This window comes from Babylonia areolata, chromosome 24 (assembly GCF_041734735.1).
Source record: "Babylonia areolata isolate BAREFJ2019XMU chromosome 24, ASM4173473v1, whole genome shotgun sequence".
Taxonomy (NCBI): Eukaryota; Metazoa; Mollusca; class Gastropoda; order Neogastropoda; family Buccinidae; genus Babylonia; species Babylonia areolata.
In genome coordinates this window covers 54,663,708-54,687,148 of record NC_134899.1, presented here as the reverse complement: position 1 = coordinate 54,687,148, position 23,441 = coordinate 54,663,708, and the positions used below count along the sequence as shown (strand labels likewise).

Here is a 23,441-nt window from a genome sequence, read left to right as displayed (position 1 = left end):
GTTCGAGTTTGAAGTTTAACAATATGATAGCTGGTTATAATGCTAGTTGCTCATACAAAGAGTTACATATAAATGGATTTTAACAATCCGGTAGCTGATAAGGTCTGCAAGTTAATAATTGTTCTTGCAGGGGATCGACTGCATGCATGGGTAATTGTTGGGGTTTGTTGTTATCAAACTACCATATAAAAATGAATAAATAAATAAATATATATATATATATATAATTTTTAAACTACCATGTAACTGAATGAGTTTGATAGAGTTATGTTTAACGACTTATTTGCTTTCGTTCTTATTAAAGTCGTTTTCCTGTTGTTGTTGACCTTGATTTGTGTCATTATTTGATATAGGTAATGAAGTGTTCTGTTGCGATGGTCTTTGGCAGAATAAGTTTGGCATAACTACTTTGTGTATAATCATTGCCAAACGTCTTAGCCAATGAGATTACCCAGAAAGAGAAACTAAAACTGCAATCATGGCGGAAGAAGTGAGGTGAGTACACATGTGCGCATTTCAATCAGGAATACTTTTTCATTTTCAGTGATCTAGGCTCCTTCTGTCTTAAGGAACCTCAACAAATTTTCTGTCTGAAGTGAGGAAGAGAAGGGCCTGAACTAACATAGGGAAAAGTGACTGAGTTTGTGTCCAAGTTAGAGAAGCAGAGAAGCCGGGAGGAAAGGAAGTTGTATTCATTTTGATTGCGTTACACTGACCATAGACACTAATATCTAGTGTCTAGTGTGGGAAAGGGAATTGTAGTGTCTATGCTCTGACATCACCGTACAGGGGCTGGGGCGGGGGATAGGACTGATGTAGACCTGGGGAGAACATTCATTTCTCTTCCCAACATCTCCAACAAGGTACACAGTTGAGGCCACAACACTTGACACATTTGTATCAAGGGCCTCCAAAGCCTCAGACTAGACTGATTCCCCCCCCCCTCTCCCCCAACCCCCCGCTGCCCTGAAAAGTCCCTCCCTCCCTCTTCACCCTCATCACCCACCATCACCCTACTGCCCTAACCCACCACCCCTCTCCTACTTCTTCACCCACCCTCCTCCTCATCCCCCCCGTCCCCCACCCCGAGGTCCCGTGTGCAGCATGCACTTAGCGCACGTAAAAGAACCCACGGCAACAAAAGGGTTGTTCCTGGCAAAATTCTGTTAAAAAAAAATCCACTTCGATAGGAAAAACAAATAAAACTGCACGCAGGGAAAAAATACAAAAAAAAAAAAGGGTGGCGCTGTAGTATAGCGACGCGCTCTCCCTGGGGAGAGCAGCCTGAATTTCACACAGAGAAATCTGTTGTGATAAAAAGAAATACAAATACAAATACATGCAAAGAAAGATCCTGACATTAAATGGTGTCAACGGAAATAAGATGCTGCAGAAATATATTGGGTATCAGCTGCGCAGGTCATGTGACAAAGGAAGAGGTCTGCAGCAAGACCCGACAAGCAACAGGACGTCATGATGACCTCCTCAGTCATCATGATATAGAAAATAAAGTGAAACAGACATGTTCCTGCTTAATAGGACGTGTGTGTGTGTGTGTTTGTATTTCTTTTTTCTTTTTATCACAACAGATCTCTCTGTGTGAAATCCAGGCTGCTCTCCCTAGGGAGAGCGCGTCGCCATACTACAGCACCACCCATTTTTTTGTATTTTTTCCTGTGTGCAGTTTTATTTGTTTTTCCTATCGAAGTGGATTTTTCTACAGAATTTTGCCAGGAACAACCCGTTTGTTGCCGTGGGTTCTTTTACGTGAGCTAAGTGCATGCTGCTCACGGGACCTCGGTTTATCGTCTCATCCGAATGACTAGCGTCCAGACCACCACTCAAGGTCTAGTGGAGGGGGAGAAAATTTCGGGGGCTGTGCCGTGGTTCAAACCAGCGTGCTCAGATTCTCTCGCTTCCTAGGCGGACACGTTACCTCAAGGCTATCACTCCATAGTGTGTCACTGTGTGTGTGTGTGTGTGTCATTGTGTGTGTCACTGTGTGTGTGTGTGTGTGTCATTGTGTGTGTCACTGTGTGTGTGTATGTGTGCGTGTGTGTGTCACTGTGTGTGTCACTGTGTGTGTGTGTCACTGTGTGTGTCATTGTGTGTGTGTGTGTGTGTGTGTCACTGTGTGTGTCATTGTGTGTGTGTGTCACTGTGTGTGTGTGTGTCACTGTGTGTGTCATTGTGTGTGTCACTGTGTGTGTCATTGTGTGTGTGTGTGAAGTAAGCATGTTTAACCTGTCTACAGGAATGCACAGCCAAAGGAATACTACAGGAAATTTTTGGTGAGAATTCAAATCTTTCTCGATTTGTCACAGTGTCAGTCTGTCTGTTTGGCTCTTTGTGAGTTTACCCTTCACACAGTCCCTGTCTGTAATCCTCTTGTCATGTTGCTGTCTTTCTGATTTCTTACTATCTTTCTCATGCTACTTATTTTTTATTTCATGTTAAATTATCTTTCTCATTTGTGTAACTTACCCATTTGTGTTATTATCATTTTCATGACTGCCACACTTTTTCACCGAACGCAGTGACGCCTCCTTGAGCTATTGAAACTGAAACTGAAACTTGTCACCGCCATTAGAATATATATCATTGTATGTGTCATCACTGTTATCACCTGCATTGTGTGTATCATAGGATTCCCAGGTGTGGTCACTTACAGCTGATGTCTGCATGTCCTCCTGGTCATTGACAGTCTTGCGGTGTCCAGAGAACAGTGACCCCTGTCCATGAGGGGGTCTGTGTATCGTGCTTGTCACATCAGACTGCAGAGACAGAGTAAAACGAGGATGTTGTTCATACTTGTCACAGCAAACCGCAGTGACAGAGTAAAACAAGGACGTTGTTCATACTTGTCACAGCAAACCGCAGTGACAGAGTAAAACAAGGACGTTGTTCATGCTTGTCACAGCAAACCGCAGTGACAGAGTAAAACAAGGACGTTGTTCATGCTTGTCACAGCAAACCGCAATGACAGAGTAAAACAAGGACGTTGTTCATGCTTGTCGCAGCAAACTGCAAAGTTAAACCAGGACAATGGTGCTTATCTTGAGACAGGGAATGTGTAAACCTCTCAGATCTTTCAGTTTCATAATTTAACCACCACCTTACTTAGAAGTGCTCTTGGCGTGTTTAATTTTGCTCAGTGAATGCATACAGAAAATTAGAGATCACATATATATCTGGACTTCTTTTTTTTTCTTTTTTATCCAACTGATGATGTTATGTTGTGTTCAGCTTGTGTTCCTCGGCCTCTCAGCTCAGACCATTCTTGTTTTCTTCTGATGATCTGTGTTAAGCCCATATTGCCCTGTCAAACAGTACACAGACATAGAACATATGTTGATTAGAAAGATGTGTTGTGTGTTTGTCTTTGGTGTCCTGTTCGTATTGATTTTTGTTACTTATTTGAATTCAACATGGACCGATTTGATTACATGGATAAATTTGATAAAGTAACAAATGTGATAAAGTAACGCATTTGTTCTAATTTAATTGTGTAAAGCACATATTTGAATTAAGCATGTATGAATCTAATTTTTGAATAGGAATATATAACAGATAGATAAATAGATATATTTGATATTTTTTTAATAAACAGGAAGAAGGTGTTCGGCCAGACAACCGTGAAATTGGGAGTTTCAGACCAACGGTTTTGGACATTGGTATGTGAAAATCTACTGTTGACATTGATCTGTGCTATGTAGTGTATATAGTAACATGTCTTATCATGTCAGCAAATGACCCTGAGTTTGTAAAGTGCTTAGGCAAGTTAGAGGTTGGTCTCTGACAGAGGATAGACACTGTATAAAGTGTCCATATCATTCATGATTCATTCATTCATTCATTCATTCAGTGCTGACATAATTTGTACTGTGTACTGTTAACATTATACACTTATGATTATAGTCATCCATTATGAGTTACAGGTAGCACTGTATACATATGTTGTGTATAATTGCACCTGTGTTGTGTATAATTACTATCACCTATTGTGGGTTACAAGTAGCACTATACACCTATAACTTGTCATCTGTTGTGAGTTACAGGTAGCACTATATACCTGTGGCTACAGTCATCCATGTAGGGTACAGGTAGCACTATATACCTGTGGCTACAGTCATCCATGTAGGGTACAGGTAGCACTATATACCTGTGGCTACAGTCATCCATGTAGGGTACAGGTAGCACTATATACCTGTGGCTACAGTCATCCATGTAAGGTACAGGTAGCACTATATACCTGTGGCTATAGTCATCCATGTAGGGTACAGGCAGCACTATATACCTGTGGCTACAGTCATCCATGTAGGGTACAGGTAGCACTATATACCTGTGGCTACAGTCATCCATGTAGGGTACAGGTAGCACTATATACTTGTGGCTACAGTCATCCATGTAGGGTACAGGCAGCACTATATACCTGTGGCTACAGTCATCCATGTAGGGTACAGGCAGCACTATATACCTGTGGCTACAGTCATCCATGTAGGGTACAGGTAGCACTAGAAAACCTGTGGCTACAGTCATCCATGTAGGGTACAGGTAGCACTATATACCTGTGGCTACAGTCATCCATGTAGGGTACAGGTAGCACTATATACCTGTGGCTACAGTCATCCATGTAGGGTACAGGCAGCACTATATACCTGTGGCTACAGTCATCCATGTAGGGTACAGGTAGCACTAGAAAACCTGTGGCTACAGTCATCCATGTAGGGTACAGGTAGCACTATATACCTGTGGCTACAGTCATCCATGTAGGGTACAGGTAGCACTATATACCTGTGGCTACAGTCATCCATGTAGGGTACAGGTAGCACTATATACCTGTGGCTACAGTCATCCATGTAGGGTACAGGTAGCACTGTACACATGACTACAGTCACCTATTGTGGGTTGCAGGCAGCAAAAATGGCAGCTGCATTTCCACAGCAGAAGGCTCCTCTTTGGTCAGACTGGGCAACACCATTGTCATGTGTGGTGTGAAGGGGGTAAGGCACACACACACACACACACACACACACACACAGAGACACACACACACACACACACACACAGACACACACACACACACGCACGCACGCACGCACATACACAAACACGCGCTCGCACGCACACACACACACACACACACACACACACAGAGTCACAATTTTCTACCCATACACCAATACACATGGTTGTCATGATGTGTTAATACGCTATTGAAAAATCAATAGGGGTGCCCTTTAATCCAAACTAATGTGTAGCCAAGGAGTTCAGATGATGGCTTCATAATGTTTATGTTGTGTGTGCGTGCGCGTGCATGCGTGGGTTTCTTTTAGTATCTTTCCACATTCTTGTGTCTGCGTGTGCAACTGGAAACCTGGGTGTTGTGATTTCTGTGGCAGGAGTTGGCAGAGCCAAAGACCGACACACCCAGCGAGGGATTCATTGGTATGTAACTTCATTGGTCTGTAGACTGCACAACCAAGGTAGGCTGACTGCATTGGTCTGTAGACTGCACAACTCAGGTAGGCTGACTTCATTGGTCTGTAGACTGACTTCATTGGTCTGTAGACTGCACAACTCAGGTAGGCTGACTTCATTGGTCTGTAGACTGCACAACTCAGGTAGGCTGACTTCATTGGTCTGTAGACTGCACAACCCAGGTAGGCTGACTGCATTGGTCTGTAGACTGCACAACTCAGGTAGGCTGACTGCACTGGTCTTTAGACTGCACAGCCCAGCAAGTTACCATCTTGCCAGTCAAATACAAAAAAACATTTGGAAAACTGCAGTTTGAAGTGAGAAATGTTTGACACTCTGCCTGCAGTTGTCTTAACTCACTTTGGACGGCAAGTTTTCTCCCTTGATTTTTCCCGCAGACGCTGATTTGTAAGGGTCTGGAAAAAAAAATTTACATAAGATACAAAATGCAGAGTAAGAAAATGAAGCTTTCAGAACTGGTTTATTATGTGTTGGGCTATTACATTAAAAAAAAATCAAATTTCTCATCTTATTTTTAGTTTTGCGATTATGTAGAAAATAATGCCAATTTTTCACCCCGAATCACCATACCCATGCTCGCTTTCTGCATTAAATTCGCTTTCTTCTTCGTCATCATCCACCTCTTCAATGTCTGACCCTTCAGTTTGTAGCATTTCAAGTACTTTGGTAATACTAAAACGTTGCCGTCATTGCCTTGTTCGCTCTGCAACATTTTGAGAAGAACCCGCTTCAGACGCAACTTTGCTAACAGGCTGGCACGCGAGCAGGTCAGTGACTTTGTCAGTGTGTGTGCGAGACAGGCCACACAGTACAGGCTGGCCAGTCAAGCCATTCGGTTGTGGAGTGACCCAGAATAGTGAACTCTGCTTGGCTAATCACATGCACAGCGTGTGAGGGATTCTTATTTTTGGAAAATGCTATTCCGTTCTGTCGTTTGAATCCAAATACATTTTATGTAGGAATGCTCACTCATTCCATCTTCCGGAGAGAGTTAAGTTGTGTGTGGATGTGAGGAAAGACATTTGACATTGCTGTTTATAGTGCATGTGATGTAAGACACTTCCCATTGCTGTTTATAGTGCATGTGATGTAAGACACTTCCCATTGCTGTTTATAGTGCATGTGATGTAAGACACTTCCCATTGCTGTTTATAGTGCATGTGATGTAAGACACTTCCCATTGCTGTTTATTTTAGTTCAGCTTTGTTGTTGGCCAACCTAAGGCATTGAGGATACGTAGAGAAATGGAACTCATTGTTTGATTTTTGTGTCACGCTGTCACCTTTGTCTTCACACTAAACAACGATGTTCTGTCCGCCCCCTTCACTTCCATGCTTGGGGTGGGTCCTTTCAAGGTCTTTGGTGTTGGCACATTGATAGGGGACTGTCACTGGAGGGATGTGGTGGTGGTGTCCACTCCGGCTGTGTCATCACTGGGGAGCTCAGTACGTCACTACTGAACACCACCAAAGTGACTCAGCAGGGTTTGTGGTGTGTGGCTCAGTAATTATTGTCATCACTGGGGAGCTCAGTACGTCACTACTGAACACCACCAGAGTGACTCAGCAGGGTTTGTGGTGTGTGGCTCAGTAATTATTGTCATCACTGGGGAGCTCAGTACGTCACTACTGAACACCACCAAAGTGACTCAGCAGTGCAGGGTTTGTGGTGTGTGGCTCAGTAAGTATTGTCATCACTGGGGAGCTTAGTACGTCACTACTGAACACCACCAAAGGGACTCAGCAGCAGTGCAGGGTTTGTGGTGTGTGGCTCAGTAATTATTGTCATCACTGGGGAGCTCAGTATGTTACTACTGAACACCACCAAAGGGACTCAGCAGCAGTGCAGGGTTTGTGGTGTGTGGCTCAGTAATTATTGTCATCACTGGGGAGCTCAGTACGTCACTACTGAACACCACCAAAGTGACTCAGCAGTGCAGGGTTTGTGGTGTGTGGCTCAGTAAGTATTGTCATCACTGGGGAGCTCAGTACGTCACTACTGAACACCACCAAAGGGACTCGGCAGCAGTGCAGGGTTTGTGGTGTGTGGCCTCCTAGCGACCTAACATCAATAAATTCACTGTGGACTGCCAGTGCTGAGACTTTGACAGAGGAACCTGGGTGTGGCCGTGTGTGTGTGTGGGCGGGGGGGAGGTGTGGCCGTGGGGGGTGGGGGTGAGGACTGGGAAGGAGCAGCATGGGGATAATGTCACTGAAACGTTGCAGATGGGACAGCAAGAAAGAAAGAGCTTTGCGCCATACCACATGTCAGGTTGTCTCAGCTGTCTTCACAGTGATTAAAGTACCCAACATGGAACTGTGTTCACCATGGTTCATGAAATAACGCTGTGTTGTGTAGTTCCATGAAATCTTCATTCATGGGCTGTAACTCCCACGTTCACTCGTATGTACACGAGTGGGCTTTTACATGTACAACTGTTTTTACCCCACCATGAATGCAGCCGTACTCCGCTTTCGAGGGGGTGCATGCCGGGTAAATTCTTGTTTCCATCACCCACCGAATGCTGGCATGGATTACGGGATGTTTAACGTGCGTGTTTGATCTTCTGCATGTATATACACACGAAGGGGGTTCAGGCACAAGCAGGCCTGCACATATTTTGACCTGGGAGATCGGAACAATCTCCACCCATTACCCCCCAGGCGCCGTTACCGAGATTAGAACTTGAAGTCCAAAGTTTTAGCCACTCGGCTATTGCACCCGTCGGCCATGAAATAACAGTGTATTGTGCAGTGCCCATGAAATAGCAATGTGTTGTGCAGTGCCCATGAAATAACAGTGTGTTGTACAGTGCCCATGAAATAACGCTGTGTTATGCAGTGCCCATGAAATAACGCTGTGTTATGCAGTGCCCATGAAATAACGCTGTGTTGTACAGTGCCCATGAAATAACGCTGTGTTGTACAGTGCCCATGAAATAGCGATGTGTTGTGCAGTGCCCATGAAATAATGTGTTATGCAGTGCCCATGAAATAACAGTGTGTTGTGCAGTGCCCATGAAATAACGACGTGTTGTGCAGTGCCCATGAAATAACGCTGTGTTGTGCAGTGCCCATGAAATAACGCTGTGTTTTGCAGTGCCCATGAAATAACGCTGTGTTGTGCAGTGCCCATGAAATAACGACGTGTTTTGCAGTGCCCATGAAATAATGTGTTGTGCAGTGCCCATGAAATAACGCTGTGTTGTGCAGTGCCCATGAAATAACGACGTGTTTTGCAGTGCCCATGAAATAATGTGTTGTGCAGTGCCCATGAAATAACGCTGTGTTTTGCAGTGCCCATGAAATAACGCTGTGTTGTGCAGTGCCCATGAAATAACGACGTGTTTTGCAGTGCCCATGAAATAATGTGTTGTGCAGTGCCCATGAAATAACAGTGTGTTGTACAGTGCCCATGAAATAACAGTGTGTTGTGCAGTGCCCATGAAATAGCGATGTGTTGTGCAGTGCCCATGAAATAGCGATGTGTTGTGCAGTGCCCATGAAATAACAGTGTGTTGTGCAGTGCCCATGAAATAGCGACGTGTTTTGCAGTGCCCATGAAATAAGGCTGTGTTTTGCAGTGCCCATGAAATAACGATGTGTTTTGCAGTGCCCATGAAATAACGCTGTGTTTTTTGCAGTGCCCATGAAATAACGCTGTGTTTTGCAGTGCCCATGAAATAACGCTGTGTTTTGCAGTGCCCATGAAATAACGACGTGTTGTGCAGTGCCCATGAAATAACGCTGTGTTTTGCAGTGCCCATGAAATAACGCTGTGTTTTGCAGTGCCCATGAAATAACGACGTGTTGTGCAGTGCCCATGAAATAACGACGTGTTTTGCAGTGCCCAACGTGGAGCTGTCACCGCTGTGTTCACCACGGTTCAGACCAGGACCCCCCGGGGAACAGGCCCAGGTCCTCAGTCAGGCTGTGGACAACGTCCTCAAAAAGTCAGTGTTGTGTGGTCGGTGTGTCAGTGTTGTGTGGTCAGTGTGTCAGTGCTGTGCGGTCAGTGTGTCAGTGCTGTGCGGTCAGTGTGTCAGTGCTGTGTGGTCAGTTCGTCAGTGTCATATGTGTCAGTGTACCCCTGTTCCGTCACTGTCCCCAGCTGCAGATGTTCCAATAACACAACAGCCATCCTCACACCTCACAGCCTCATCCCTCATCCCACAGCAACACAACAGCCATCCTCACACCTCACAGCCTCATCCCTCATCCCACAGCAACACAACAGCCATCCTCACACCTCACAGCCTCATCCCTCATCCCACAGCAACACAACAGCCATCCTCACACCTCACAGCCTCATCCCTCATCCCACAGCAACACAACAGCCATCCTCACACCTCACAGCCTCATCCCTCATCCCACAGCAACACAACAGCCATCCTCACACCTCACAGCCTCATCCCTCATCCCACAGCAACACAACAGCCATCCTCACACCTCACAGCCTCATCCCTCATCCCACAGCAGCACAACAGCCATCCTCACACCTCACAGCCTCATCCCTCATCCCACAGCAACACAACAGCCATCCTCACACCTCACAGCCTCATCCCTCATCCCACAGCAACACAACAGCCATCCTCACACCTCACAGCCTCATCCCTCATCCCACAGCAACACAACAGCCATCCTCACACCTCACAGCCTCATCCCTCATCCCACAGCAGCACAACAGCCATCCTCACACCTCACAGCCTCATCCCTCATCCCACAGCAACACAACAGCCATCCTCACACCTCACAGCCTCATCCCTCATCCCACAGCAACACAACAGCCATCCTCACACCTCACAGCCTCATCCCTCATCCCACAGCAGCACAACAGCCATCCTCACACCTCACAGCCTCATCCCTCATCCCACAGCAACACAACAGCCATCCTCACACCTCACAGCCTCATCCCTCATCCCACAGCAACACAACAGCCATCCTCACACCTCACAGCCTCATCCCTCATCCCACAGCAACACAACAGCCATCCTCACACCTCACAGCCTCATCCCTCATCCCACAGCAACACAACAGCCATCCTCACACCTCACAGCCTCATCCCTCATCCCACAGCAACACAACAGCCATCCTCACACCTCACAGCCTCATCCCTCATCCCACAGCAACACAACAGCCATCCTCACACCTCACAGCCTCATCCCTCATCCCACAGCAACACAACAGCCATCCTCACACCTCACAGCCTCATCCCTCATCCCACAGCAACACAACAGCCATCCTCACACCTCACAGCCTCATCCCTCATCCCACAGCAACACAACAGCCATCCTCACACCTCACAGCCTCATCCCTCATCCCACAGCAACACAACAGCCATCCTCACACCTCACAGCCTCATCCCTCATCCCACAGCAACACAACAGCCATCCTCACACCTCACAGCCTCATCCCTCATCCCACAGCAACACAACAGCCATCCTCACACCTCACAGCCTCAGTCCACAGTCTGCAGCAGCACTACATCCCTCTGTTGGTCTGGCCATCCCTTCCACCTGATCTTGTTCCCTTCAGCATGGTGTGGGGGACGGGGGGGCACAGGGGGATGAGGGGGGAGTGTGGTCACACACTGCTGACATTTGACTGGCAACCCGTGACGCAGCTGAGACACGCCCTGATTCAGGACTGGAATCTGCTGCCTCATTAGATACTGTAGAGTATGGAATCATCCAGGCACGGACAATGCAACGCCTGCATCGCTGCAGGTGGTGGCCACACACACTGCTCTGACAGTTCAGCTTGCTTTTTGTCAGCTGCAGATCTTGGGATTTGACCCATGAACTCCGGCGCTTAGAGATTACCATTGATATGTCCACATCACTCGTGGAGAACTCCGGCGCTTAGAGATTACCATTGATAATGATATGTCCACATCACTCGTGGACATGTCACAAAATGAATCATGCAGCTCAGTATTTTGAAGTTTGTTAAATTAATTGTTTTATTTCAACACTTATTTTGTGTTTTTATTGGTGGTGCTCAATAAAAGCCGTTCAGTGTACTTCATGAAGTCAGTGGCATGAAATATACGGCTGTGTGACTTTCCCCACTTGTCTGTTGCAGCTCACAGTGTGTTTGTCTGGAGGATCTGTGCATCGTGCCAGGAAAGGTAGGGTCACATGATTTTTGAAAATCTCTCTGATTGATACTCAGTAGTAGTGGTCACTGGGAGGAAATCAGTTTCATTATCACTGTATCACTATTTAGTATGTTGGTGATTAAAAACATAAACAACTTTTGTGACTCAATGCATTTAAAACACAGCTCAGATACAGATACAAAATCGAAGAACATGCATCTTATATACTGATGAACCATCATGCTTTCCGTACAAAGTGGAACAGTTACCTTCCAATTATGGAAACTGTTACTTAATCACAATTTTGCATGTTCCATAGTTATCATTCTGTATAACAGTCCTTACTTTGTACTAACAGGTCTTTATTTATTTCTTATATGTATTATTTGTTTATTTTTTTAACTTTTATGGTTGTTGTTGTCTTTACAATATGATTAACTACAAGCTTTCTTTTCCAATAATGTAGAACTGGTTTACTCATGCTCATTATTATGATATTATAATGCCACCACTCGCTTTCGCCTCACCCTAGATACCATTACCGTAATAGTTGACACAATTGATGCTGTCGCTGTTACAACTGGTCCAGGCTATTTATTATTAATGTCATCTTAAATCATGATTACTACAATCATTAATGTGTAAACATTGATTGATTGAACGATTGGACAAATCTTCCTCTTTTTTTTTGTTGATGTTCTTGTTGTTGTTACAGATTTGTTTTGCCTTGTTTAGTCTGTTTTGTTTTGTTTTATATCTCTCTCTGTAGTGGAAGATGCTACTGTTCGTTTTATATTGTTTGTTTCATACTATCCTCTGTATTGTATACATGTTTTTGGAGAAAAAAAAAAATTTTAAGTTAAAAAAAACAAACAAACAAAAAAAACTTTTGTGGTTGTCTGTGTTCATTCGTGTGATCAATGCAGTTATATTTTGTGGGTGTTGAATGTGGACCTGAACCATGATGGCAGTGTTCTGTCTGCAGAAAGTGTGGGTGTTGAATGTGGACCTGAACCATGATGGCAGTGTTCTGTGTGCAGAAAGTGTGGGTGTTGTATGTGGACCTGAACCATGATGGCAGTGTTCTGTCTGCAGAAAGTGTGGGTGTTGAATGTGGACCTGAACCATGATGGCAGTGTTCTGTCTGCAGAAAGTGTGGGTGTTGTACGTGGACCTGAACCATGATGGCAGTGTTCTGTCTGCAGAAAGTGTGGGTGTTGAATGTGGACATGAACCATGATGGCAGTGTTCTGTCTGCAGAAAGTGTGGGTGTTGTACGTGGACCTGAACCATGATGGCAGTGTTCTGTCTGCAGAAAGTGTGGGTGTTGAATGTGGACCTGAACCATGATGGCAGTGTTCTGTCTGCAGAAAGTGTGGGTGTTGAATGTGGACCTGAACCATGATGGCAGTGTTCTGTCTGCAGAAAGTGTGGGTGTTGAATGTGGACCTGAACCATGATGGCAGTGTTCTGTCTGCAGAAAGTGCGGGTGTTGTACGTGGACCTGAACCATGATGGCAGTGTTCTGTCTGCAGAAAGTGTGGGTGTTGAATGTGGACCTGAACCATGATGGCAGTGTTCTGTCTGCAGAAAGTGTGGGTGTTGTACGTGGACCTGAACCATGATGGCAGTGTTCTGTCTGCAGAAAGTGTGGGTGTTGAATGTGGACCTGAACCATGATGGCAGTGTTCTGTCTGCAGAAAGTGTGGGTGTTGAATGTGGACCTGAACCATGATGGCAGTGTTCTGTCTGCAGAAAGTGCGGGTGTTGTACGTGGACCTGAACCATGATGGCAGTGTTCTGTCTGCAGAAAGTGTGGGTGTTGAATGTGGACCTGAACCATGATGGCAGTGTTCTGTCTGCAGAAAGTGTGGGTGTTGTACGTGGACCTGAACCATGATGGCAGTGTTCTGTCTGCAGAAAGTGTGGGTGTTGAATGTGGACCTGAACCATGATGACAGTGTTCTGTCTGCAGAAAGTGTGGGTGTTGTACGTGGACCTGAACCATGATGGCAGTGTTCTGTCTGCAGAAAGTGTGGGTGTTGAACGTGGACCTGAACCATGATGGCAGTGTTCTGTCTGCAGAAAGTGTGGGTGTTGAACGTGGACCTGAACCATGATGGCAGTGTTCTGTCTGCAGAAAGTGTGGGTGTTGAATGTGGACCTGAACCATGATGGCAGTGTTCTGTCTGCAGAAAGTGTGGGTGTTGTACGTGGACCTGAACCATGATGGCAGTGTTCTGTCTGCAGAAAGTGTGGGTGTTGAATGTGGACCTGAACCATGATGGCAGTGTTCTGTCTGCAGAAAGTGTGGGTGTTGTACGTGGACCTGAACCATGATGGCAGTGTTCTGTCTGCAGAAAGTGTGGGTGTTGAATGTGGACCTGAACCATGATGGCAGTGTTCTGTCTGCAGAAAGTGTGGGTGTTGAATGTGGACCTGAACCATGATGGCAGTGTTCTGTCTGCAGAAAGTGTGGGTGTTGTACGTGGACCTGAACCATGATGGCAGTGTTCTGTCTGCAGAAAGTGTGGGTGTTGAATGTGGACCTGAACCATGATGGCAGTGTTCTGTCTGCAGAAAGTGTGGGTGTTGAATGTGGACCTGAACCATGATGGCAGTGTTCTGTCTGCAGAAAGTGTGGGTGTTGAATGTGGACCTGAACCATGATGGCAGTGTTCTGTCTGCAGAAAGTGTGGGTGTTGAATGTGGACCTGAACCATGATGGCAGTGTTCTGTCTGCAGAAAGTGTGGGTGTTGTACGTGGACCTGAACCATGATGGCAGTGTTCTGTCTGCAGAAAGTGTGGGTGTTGAATGTGGACCTGAACCATGATGGCAGTGTTCTGTCTGCAGAAAGTGTGGGTGTTGAATGTGGACCTGAACCATGATGGCAGTGTTCTGTCTGCAGAAAGTGTGGGTGTTGTACGTGGACCTGAACCATGATGACAGTGTTCTGTCTGCAGAAAGTGTGGGTGTTGTACGTGGACCTGAACCATGATGGCAGTGTTCTGTCTGCAGAAAGTGTGGGTGTTGAATGTGGACCTGAACCATGATGGCAGTGTTCTGTCTGCAGAAAGTGTGGGTGTTGTACGTGGACCTGAACCATGATGGCAGTGTTCTGTCTGCAGAAAGTGTGGGTGTTGTACGTGGACCTGAACCATGATGGCAGTGTTCTGTCTGCAGAAAGCGTGGGTGTTGAACGTGGACCTGAACCATGATGGCAGTGTTCTGTCTGCAGAAAGTGTGGGTGTTGTACGTGGACCTGAACCATGATGGCAGTGTTCTGTCTGCAGAAAGCGTGGGTGTTGAACGTGGACCTGAACCATGATGGCAGTGTTCTGTCTGCAGAAAGTGTGGGTGTTGAATGTGGACCTGAACCATGATGGCAGTGTTCTGTCTGCAGAAAGTGTGGGTGTTGAATGTGGACCTGAACCATGATGGCAGTGTTCTGTCTGCAGAAAGTGTGGGTGTTGTACGTGGACCTGGTCTGTCTGAACTATGACGGCAATGTCCTGGACGCCTGTGTTCTGGCCATGACTGCCGCTCTGTCCAACAGTGAGTGGGTACCTTGTGTCATTTTATCTGTGGTGGTTAAATGTCAAAGCTGTGAAACCCATCTTTTGTCTGTGATGAGTCGTTGAGATTTTAACACTTGTTTGTTAGAACTTTACTTCACACAGTAAAGACTGTCCAAGTCGGAGAGAGGCAGCATTCGGTGAGTTATGGAAACAAGAACATACCCAGCATGCACACCCCCGAAAATGGCTGCCTATATGGCAGAGTAAAAACATTCATACATTTAAAAGCCCACTCGCGTGCACACAAGTGAACATGGGAGTTACAATCCATGGACGAAGAAGAAGATGAGAGTCACATACCTCATCAGTGTCTTGTTTTGCAGTTGTGTAAATGTGATCTTTTAAAGAAGTTGTGTTTTCAGTTGAACATGTTGGTCTTGGTCTGTCAATCGGGTGTGTGTGTGCGTTGTGTTTGTGTGTGTGATGTGTGCGTGTGTGTGTGTGATGTGTGCGTGTGTTTGTGTGTGTGTGTGTGTGTGTGTGTGATGTGTGTGCGTGCGTGTGTGATGTGTGCGCGTGTGTGTGTGATGTGTGCGTGTGTGTGATGTGTGTGTTTGTGTGTGTGTGGTGTGATGTGTGTGTGATGTGTGTGTGATGTGTGTGTGTGTGTGTGTGTGGTGTGATGTGTGTGTGATGTGTGCGTGTGTGATGTGTGTGTGTGTGATGCGTGTGTGTGATGTGTATGTGTGTGTGTGGTGTGTGTGTGACAGCGGCACTGCCGGCAGTGTCTGTGGAGGAGGAGACCGGGAAGGTTGAGGTGGACTTCCAGCAGGAAAACAAAGTTCCCTTGAAGTGCTCTCCCATCTCCACCACTCTGGCTGTCTTTGATGAGTGAGTGACTATCCCTTGTTTATCTCTGTTGTCTTTGTTGTTAATCCTTGTGGGGGGTTTGTTTTTGTTTGTTTTTTTGTCATAAATCCCTGTTGTCTTTGTAGTTATTGATCTTGTCTTTGTTATTGTCAGTGCTTGTCTTTGTTGTCATTACTCCCTGTTCTTTGTCGTCATCAGTCTTTGTTGTTACTTACTGGGGGGTTTTGGGGGGTGGGGGTTGGGGGTAACCGCAGTGCCCCAATGGTTCCTCATGGAGCTGAGGGACCTAGCAATTTCTGTTGCCTTTGTTGTCATTAATGCTTCTTGTCTTTTGAACTCGCTGTTGTTTGACATTACTCCCTGTTGTCTTTTGTTTTTGTTACACCCTGTGGTCTGTAATCCCTGTTGTCATTGTTGTTGTTATTCTGTGTTGTCTTTGTTGTCTTTAATCCCTGTTGTCATTGTTTTTGTTACACCCTGTTGTCTTTAATCCCTGTTGTCATTGTTGTTGTTATTCTGTGTTGTCTTTAATCCCTGTTGTCATTGTTTTTGTTACACCCTGTGGTCTGTAATCCCTGTTGTCATTGTTGTTGTTATTCTGTGTTGTCTTTGTTGTCTTTAATCCCTGTTGTCATTGTTTTTGTTACACCCTGTTGTCTTTAATCCCTGTTGTCATTGTTGTTGTTATTCTGTGTTGTCTTTGTTGTCTTTAATCCCTGTTGTCATTGTTTTTGTTACACCCTGTGGTCTTTAATCCCTGTTGTCATTGTTGTTGTTATTCTGTGGTGTCTTTAATCCCTGTTGTCATTGTTTTTGTTACACCCTGTGGTCTTTAATCCCTGTTGTCATTGTTGTTGTTATTCTGTGGTGTCTGTAATCCCTGTTGTCATTGTTGTTGTTACACCCTGTGGTCTGTAATCCCTGTTGTCATTGTTTTTGTTACACCCTGTGGTCTGTAATCCCTGTTGTCATTGTTGTTGTTACACCCTGTGGTCTGTAATCCCTGTTGTCATTGTTGTTGTTATTCTGTGGTGTCTGTAATCCCTGTTGTCATTGTTGTTGTTACACCCTGTGGTCTGTAATCCCTGTTGTCATTGTTGTTGTTACACCCTGTGGTCTGTAATCCCTGTTGTCATTGTTGTTGTTACACCCTGTGGTCTGTAATCCCTGTTGTCATTGTTGTTGTTATTCTGTGGTGTCTGTAATCCCTGTTGTCATTGTTGTTGTTACACCCTGTGGTCTGTAATCCCTGTTGTCATTGTTGTTGTTACACCCTGTGGTCTGTAATCCCTGTTGTCATTGTTGTTGTTATTCTGTGGTGTCTTTAATCCCTGTTGTCATTGTTGTTGTTATTCTGTGTTGTCTTTAATCCCTGTTGTCATTGTTGTTGTTATTCTGTGTTGTCTTTAATCTCTGTTGTCTTTGTAGTTGTTTGTTCCTGTTCACATGTTGCAAGTCCGCCATGTTGTTGACATGTTACAGGCCAGCCATGTTGTTACAGGTCGGCCGTGTTGTTACAGGCCAGCCATGTTGTTACAAGTCAGCCATGTTGTTACAGGCCAGTCATGCTGTTACAGGCCAGCCATGTTGTTACAGGCCAGCCATGTTGTTACAAGTCAGCCATGTTGTTACAGGCCAGTCATGCTGTTACAGGCCAGCCATGTTGTCACAGGCCAGCCATGTTGTTACAGGTCAGTCATGCTGGTGGACCCGACAGGTCAGGAGGAGGACCTGGTGACCGGGGTGATCACTGTTGTCACTGACGGCCATGACATCTGTTCCATCCACAAACCAGGTACGCCTGTCTGTGCCCTCTCTCAGCACGAAGTATTTCCACAGACCTGTCACTCTTTTCAAATCTTTCCTGCCGCTTCCTTGCTTCGTATTGTTTGCTTAGTGCTGGCAAAATCGCTGGCAGGAAACCGGAGAATTATTTTGCTTCCATTCAAGTTAACATGTCGCAAGTGTGTTGATCGTGCAGGTAAGGCCGTTTGTTGAGAATCGTCTTTCTCTTTCAACTCCGGTGTGCACACAGTGCGAGTCTGATTTGTGTGTAAACAGTCTGTGTATGGTTTGTGTGTAAACAAAGTAATTCTAAGTCTGGCGTGTATGACGTGTGTAAACGAAGTGCGTCTGACTCACGCGTGTTGACAAACATGTAAATATTTAGTGATGTGGTATGTGTGTGTGGTGAACTGTAACATTGCAGTTTTGTATATTTGTGATTCTGTGTAGACAAAAGTGAGTCCATGTGATGATCCGTTGAGTGTGATGTGACCTTTAATGTTGTATTTTCCTGCTGACTGCAGGAGGTATGTGATGTGATGTAAATTGACAGTGTGTCCTGCTGACTGCAGGAGGTATGTGATGTGATGTGAACTGACAGTGTGTTGTGCTGACTGCAGGAGGAATGTGATGTGATGTGAACTGACAGTGTGTCCTGCTGACTGCAGGAGGTATGTGATGTGATGTAAACTGACAGTGTGTTGTGCTGACTGCAGGAGGTATGTGATGTGATGTGAACTAACAGTGTGTCCTGCTGAATGCAGGAGGTATGTGATGTGATGTGAACTGACAGTGTGTTGTGCTGACTGCAGGAGGTATGTGATGTGATGTGAACTAACAGTGTGTCCTGCTGACTGCAGGAGGTATGTGATGTGATGTGAACTGACAGTGTGTTGTGCTGACTGCAGGAGGTATGTGATGTGATGTGAACTGACAGTGTGTCCTGCTGACTGCAGGAGGTATGTGATGTGATGTGAACTGACAGTGTGTCCTGCTGACTGCAGGAGGTATGTGATGTGATGTAAATTGACAGTGTGTCCTGCTGACTGCAGGAGGTATGTGATGTGATGTGAACTAACAGTGTGTCCTGCTGACTGCAGGAGGTATGTGATGTGATGTGAACTGACAGTGTGTTGTGCTGACTGCAGGAGGAATGTGATGTGATGTGAACTGAGTGTCCTGCTGACTGCAGGAGGTATGTGATGTGATGTGAACTGACAGTGTGTTGTGCTGACTGCAGGAGGTATGTGATGTGATGTGAACTGACAGTGTGTCCTGCTGACTGCAGGAGGTATGTGATGTGATGTAAACTAACAGTGTCCTGCTGACTGCAGGAGGTATGTGATGTGATGTAAACTGACAGTGTGTTGTGCTGACTGCAGGAGGTATGTGATGTGATGTAAACTGACAGTGTGTTGTGCTGACTGCAGGAGGTATGTGATGTGATGTAAACTAACAGTGTGTCCTGCTGACTGCAGGAGGTATGTGATGTGATGTAAACTGACAGTGTGTTGTGCTGACTGCAGGAGGTATGTGATGTGATGTAAACTGACAGTGTGTTGTGCTGACTGCAGGAGGTATGTGATGTGATGTAAACTGACAGTGTGTTGTGCTGACTGCAGGAGGTATGTGATGTGATGTAAACTGACAGTGTGTTGTGCTGACTGCAGGAGGTGTGTGATGTGATGTAAACTGACAGTGTGTCCTGCTGACTGCAGGAGGTATGTGATGTGATGTAAACTGACAGTGTGTCCTGCTGACTGCAGGAGGTATGTGATGTGATGTAAACTGACAGTGTGTTGTGCTGACTGCAGGAGGTATGTGATGTGATGTGAACTAACAGTGTGTCCTGCTGACTGCAGGAGGTATGTGATGTGATGTAAACTGACAGTGTGTTGTGCTGACTGCAGGAGGTATGTGATGTGATGTGAACTAACAGTGTGTCCTGCTGACTGCAGGAGGTATGTGATGTGATGTAAACTGACAGTGTGTCCTGCTGACTGCAGGAGGTATGTGATGTGATGTAAACTGACAGTGTGTTGTGCTGACTGCAGGAGGTATGTGATGTGATGTGAACTGACAGTGTGTTGTGCTGAATGCAGGAGGTGTGTGATGTGATGTGAACTGACAGTGTGTTGTGCTGACTGCAGGAGGTATGTGATGTGATGTAAACTGACAGTGTGTTGTGCTGACTGCAGGAGGTATGTGATGTGATGTGAACTGACAGTGTGTTGTGCTGAATGCAGGAGGTGTGTGATGTGATGTGAACTGACAGTGTGTTGTGCTGACTGCAGGAGGTATGTGATGTGATGTAAATTGACAGTGTGTCCTGCTGACTGCAGGAGGTATGTGATGTGATGTGAACTGACAGTGTGTTGTGCTGACTGCAGGAGGTATGTGATGTGATGTGAACTAACAGTGTCCTGCTGACTGCAGGAGGTATGTGATGTGATGTAAACTGACAGTGTGTTGTGCTGACTGCAGGAGGTATGTGATGTGATGTGAACTGACAGTGTGTCCTGCTGACTGCAGGAGGTATGTGATGTGATGTAAACTGACAGTGTGTTGTGCTGACTGCAGGAGGTATGTGATGTGATGTAAACTGACAGTGTGTTGTGCTGACTGCAGGAGGTATGTGATGTGATGTAAACTGACAGTGTGTTGTGCTGACTGCAGGAGGTATGTGATGTGATGTAAACTGACAGTGTGTCCTGCTGACTGCAGGAGGTATGTGATGTGATGTAAACTGACAGTGTGTTGTGCTGACTGCAGGAGGTATGTGATGTGATGTGAACTGACAGTGTGTCCTGCTGACTGCAGGAGGTATGTGATGTGATGTAAACTGACAGTGTGTCCTGCTGACTGCAGGAGGTATGTGATGTGATGTAAACTGACAGTGTGTTGTGCTGACTGCAGGAGGTATGTGATGTGATGTAAACTGACAGTGTGTTGTGCTGACTGCAGGAGGTATGTGATGTGATGTAAACTGACAGTGTGTTGTGCTGACTGCAGGAGGAATGTGATGTGATGTGAACTGAGTGTCCTGCTGACTGCAGGAGGTATGTGATGTGATGTGAACTGACAGTGTGTCCTGCTGACTGCAGGAGGAATGTGATGTGATGTAAACTGACAGTGTGTCCTGCTGACTGCAGGAGGTATGTGATGTGATGTAAACTGAGTGTCCTGCTGACTGCAGGAGGTATGTGATGTGATGTAAACTGACAGTGTGTCCTGCTGAATGCAGGAGGTATGTGATGTGATGTAAACTGACAGTGTGTTGTGCTGACTGCAGGAGGAATGTGATGTGATGTAAACTGACAGTGTGTCCTGCTGAATGCAGGAGGTATGTGATGTGATGTGAACTAACAGTGTGTCCTGCTGACTGCAGGAGGTATGTGATGTGATGTAAACTGACAGTGTGTTGTGCTGACTGCAGGAGGTATGTGATGTGATGTGAACTGACAGTGTGTTGTGCTGACTGCAGGAGGAATGTGATGTGATGTGAACTGACAGTGTGTTGTGCTGACTGCAGGAGGTATGTGATGTGATGTAAATTGACAGTGTCCTGCTGACTGCAGGAGGTATGTGATGTGATGTGAACTGACAGTGTGTCCTGCTGACTGCAGGAGGTATGTGATGTGATGTGAACTGACAGTGTGTTGTGCTGACTGCAGGAGGTATGTGATGTGATGTGAACTGACAGTGTGTCCTGCTGACTGCAGGAGGTATGTGATGTGATGTAAACTGACAGTGTGTTGTGCTGACTGCAGGAGGTATGTGATGTGATGTGAACTGACAGTGTGTCCTGCTGACTGCAGGAGGTATGTGATGTGATGTGAACTGACAGTGTGTTGTGCTGACTGCAGGAGGTATGTGATGTGATGTGAACTAACAGTGTGTCCTGCTGACTGCAGGAGGTATGTGATGTGATGTGAACTGACAGTGTGTTGTGCTGACTGCAGGAGGTGTGTGATGTGATGTAAACTGACAGTGTGTTGTGCTGACTGCAGGAGGTATGTGATGTGATGTAAACTGACAGTGTGTTGTGCTGACTGCAGGAGGTATGTGATGTGATGTAAACTGACAGTGTGTTGTGCTGACTGCAGGAGGTATGTGATGTGATGTAAACTGACAGTGTGTCCTGCTGACTGCAGGAGGTATGTGATGTGATGTAAACTGACAGTGTGTTGTGCTGACTGCAGGAGGCACCCCACTGACGGAGGCCCAGCTGAAGCAGTGCACAGAGCGAGCCTTGCAGCGACACCGGGAGGCCTGTGACCTCATCACTGCTGCCCTCCCCTCCCCCTGCACACACCCCCTCCTCGCTGTCGACAGGTAGAGACATCCACACCTGTCCCCCCTCCCCCTGCACACCCCCTCCTCGCTGTCGACAGGTAGAGACATCCACACCTGTCCCCCCTCCCCCTGCACACACCCCCCCTCCTCGCTGTCAACAGGTAGAGACATCCACACCTGTCCCCCCTCCCCCTGCACACACCCCCCCTCCTCGCTGTCGACAGGTAGAGACATCCACACCTGTCCCCCCTCCCCCTGCACACACCCCCTCCTCGCTGTCGACAGGTAGAGACATCCACACCTGTCTGCCCTCCCCTTCCACACACACCCCCCTCCCTCCTCGCTGTTGATAGGTAGAGACATCCACACCTGTTTCTCCTCCCCCCACACCCACCCTCCTCGCTGTCGACAGGTAGAGACATCCACACCTGTTTCCCCTCCCCCCACACCCACCCTCCTCGCTGTCGACAGGTAGAGACATCCACACCTGTTTCTCCTCCACACACCCCTCCTCACTGTCGACAGGTAGAGACATCCACACCTGTTTCTCCTCCACACACCCCTCCTCACTGTTGATAGGTAGAGACATCCACACCTGTTTCTCCTCCACGTCGACAGGCAGAGACATCCACACCTGTTTCTCCTCCACACACCCCTCCTCACTGTCGACAGGTAGAGACATCCACACCTGTTTCTCCTCCACACACCCCTCCTCGCTGTCGACAGGTAGAGACATCCACACCCATCTCCCCCCCCCACCCCCCTCCCTCGCTGTCGATAGGTAGAGACATCCACACCCATCTCCCCCCCCCCCCCCAACCTCCCTCCACAACCACCCCTCCTCGCTGTCGACAGGTAGAGACATCCACACCCGTCTCCCCCCCCCCCCCTCCTCGCTGTCGACAGAGACATCCACACCCATTCCACCCCCCTCGCTGTCAACAGGTTGAGACATCCACACCCGTTTCTCAACCTGCCCTCCCCTCACCCCTCTCTGCTGACTGTGGGCAGGTAAACAGCCACACCTGTCTCGCTACCGTGTGTCTCTCCGTCGTCCCCTCACCAACAGAGCTGGTGTGAGTGTTGGCAGCTGGTGCAGCAGAGTACAAGTGAAATAAACATGTTCAAAAGTCCCTGCTACATCTCCTACTTTTGAAAACTCAGTGTATGACTGTGTGTACATGGTACATGGATGTGTGTGTCAGTGTGTGATGACAGTGCTGTGGTCAGACCAGCTGACGCTGTCCATGTCACTGACACAGTGTGTGACGCTCTCCATGTCACTGACACAGTGTGATGACAGTGCGGTGGTCAGACCACCTGACGCTCTCCATGTCACTGACACAGTGTGATGACAGTGTGGTGGTCA

The 23,441-nt window shown here is 46.7% G+C and overlaps 1 protein-coding gene across 1 annotated transcript; it reads left to right on the top strand.

Annotated features, from left to right (window-relative positions):
- The first annotated feature begins 443 nt into the window (after nucleotides 1-443).
- Nucleotides 444-23,223, top strand: LOC143299053 (exosome complex component RRP43-like). The gene is made up of 12 exons (XM_076612147.1): nucleotides 444-495; nucleotides 2,255-2,291; nucleotides 3,611-3,674; nucleotides 4,915-5,003; nucleotides 5,403-5,448; nucleotides 9,349-9,454; nucleotides 11,586-11,631; nucleotides 15,062-15,158; nucleotides 15,892-16,012; nucleotides 17,683-17,786; nucleotides 21,979-22,111; nucleotides 23,084-23,223. Exons 1-12 carry the CDS (start codon nucleotides 479-481, stop codon nucleotides 23,085-23,087), a joined length of 864 nt encoding a protein of 287 aa, XP_076468262.1. The 5' UTR covers nucleotides 444-478; the 3' UTR covers nucleotides 23,088-23,223.
- Nucleotides 23,224-23,441: the final 218 nt, after the last annotated feature.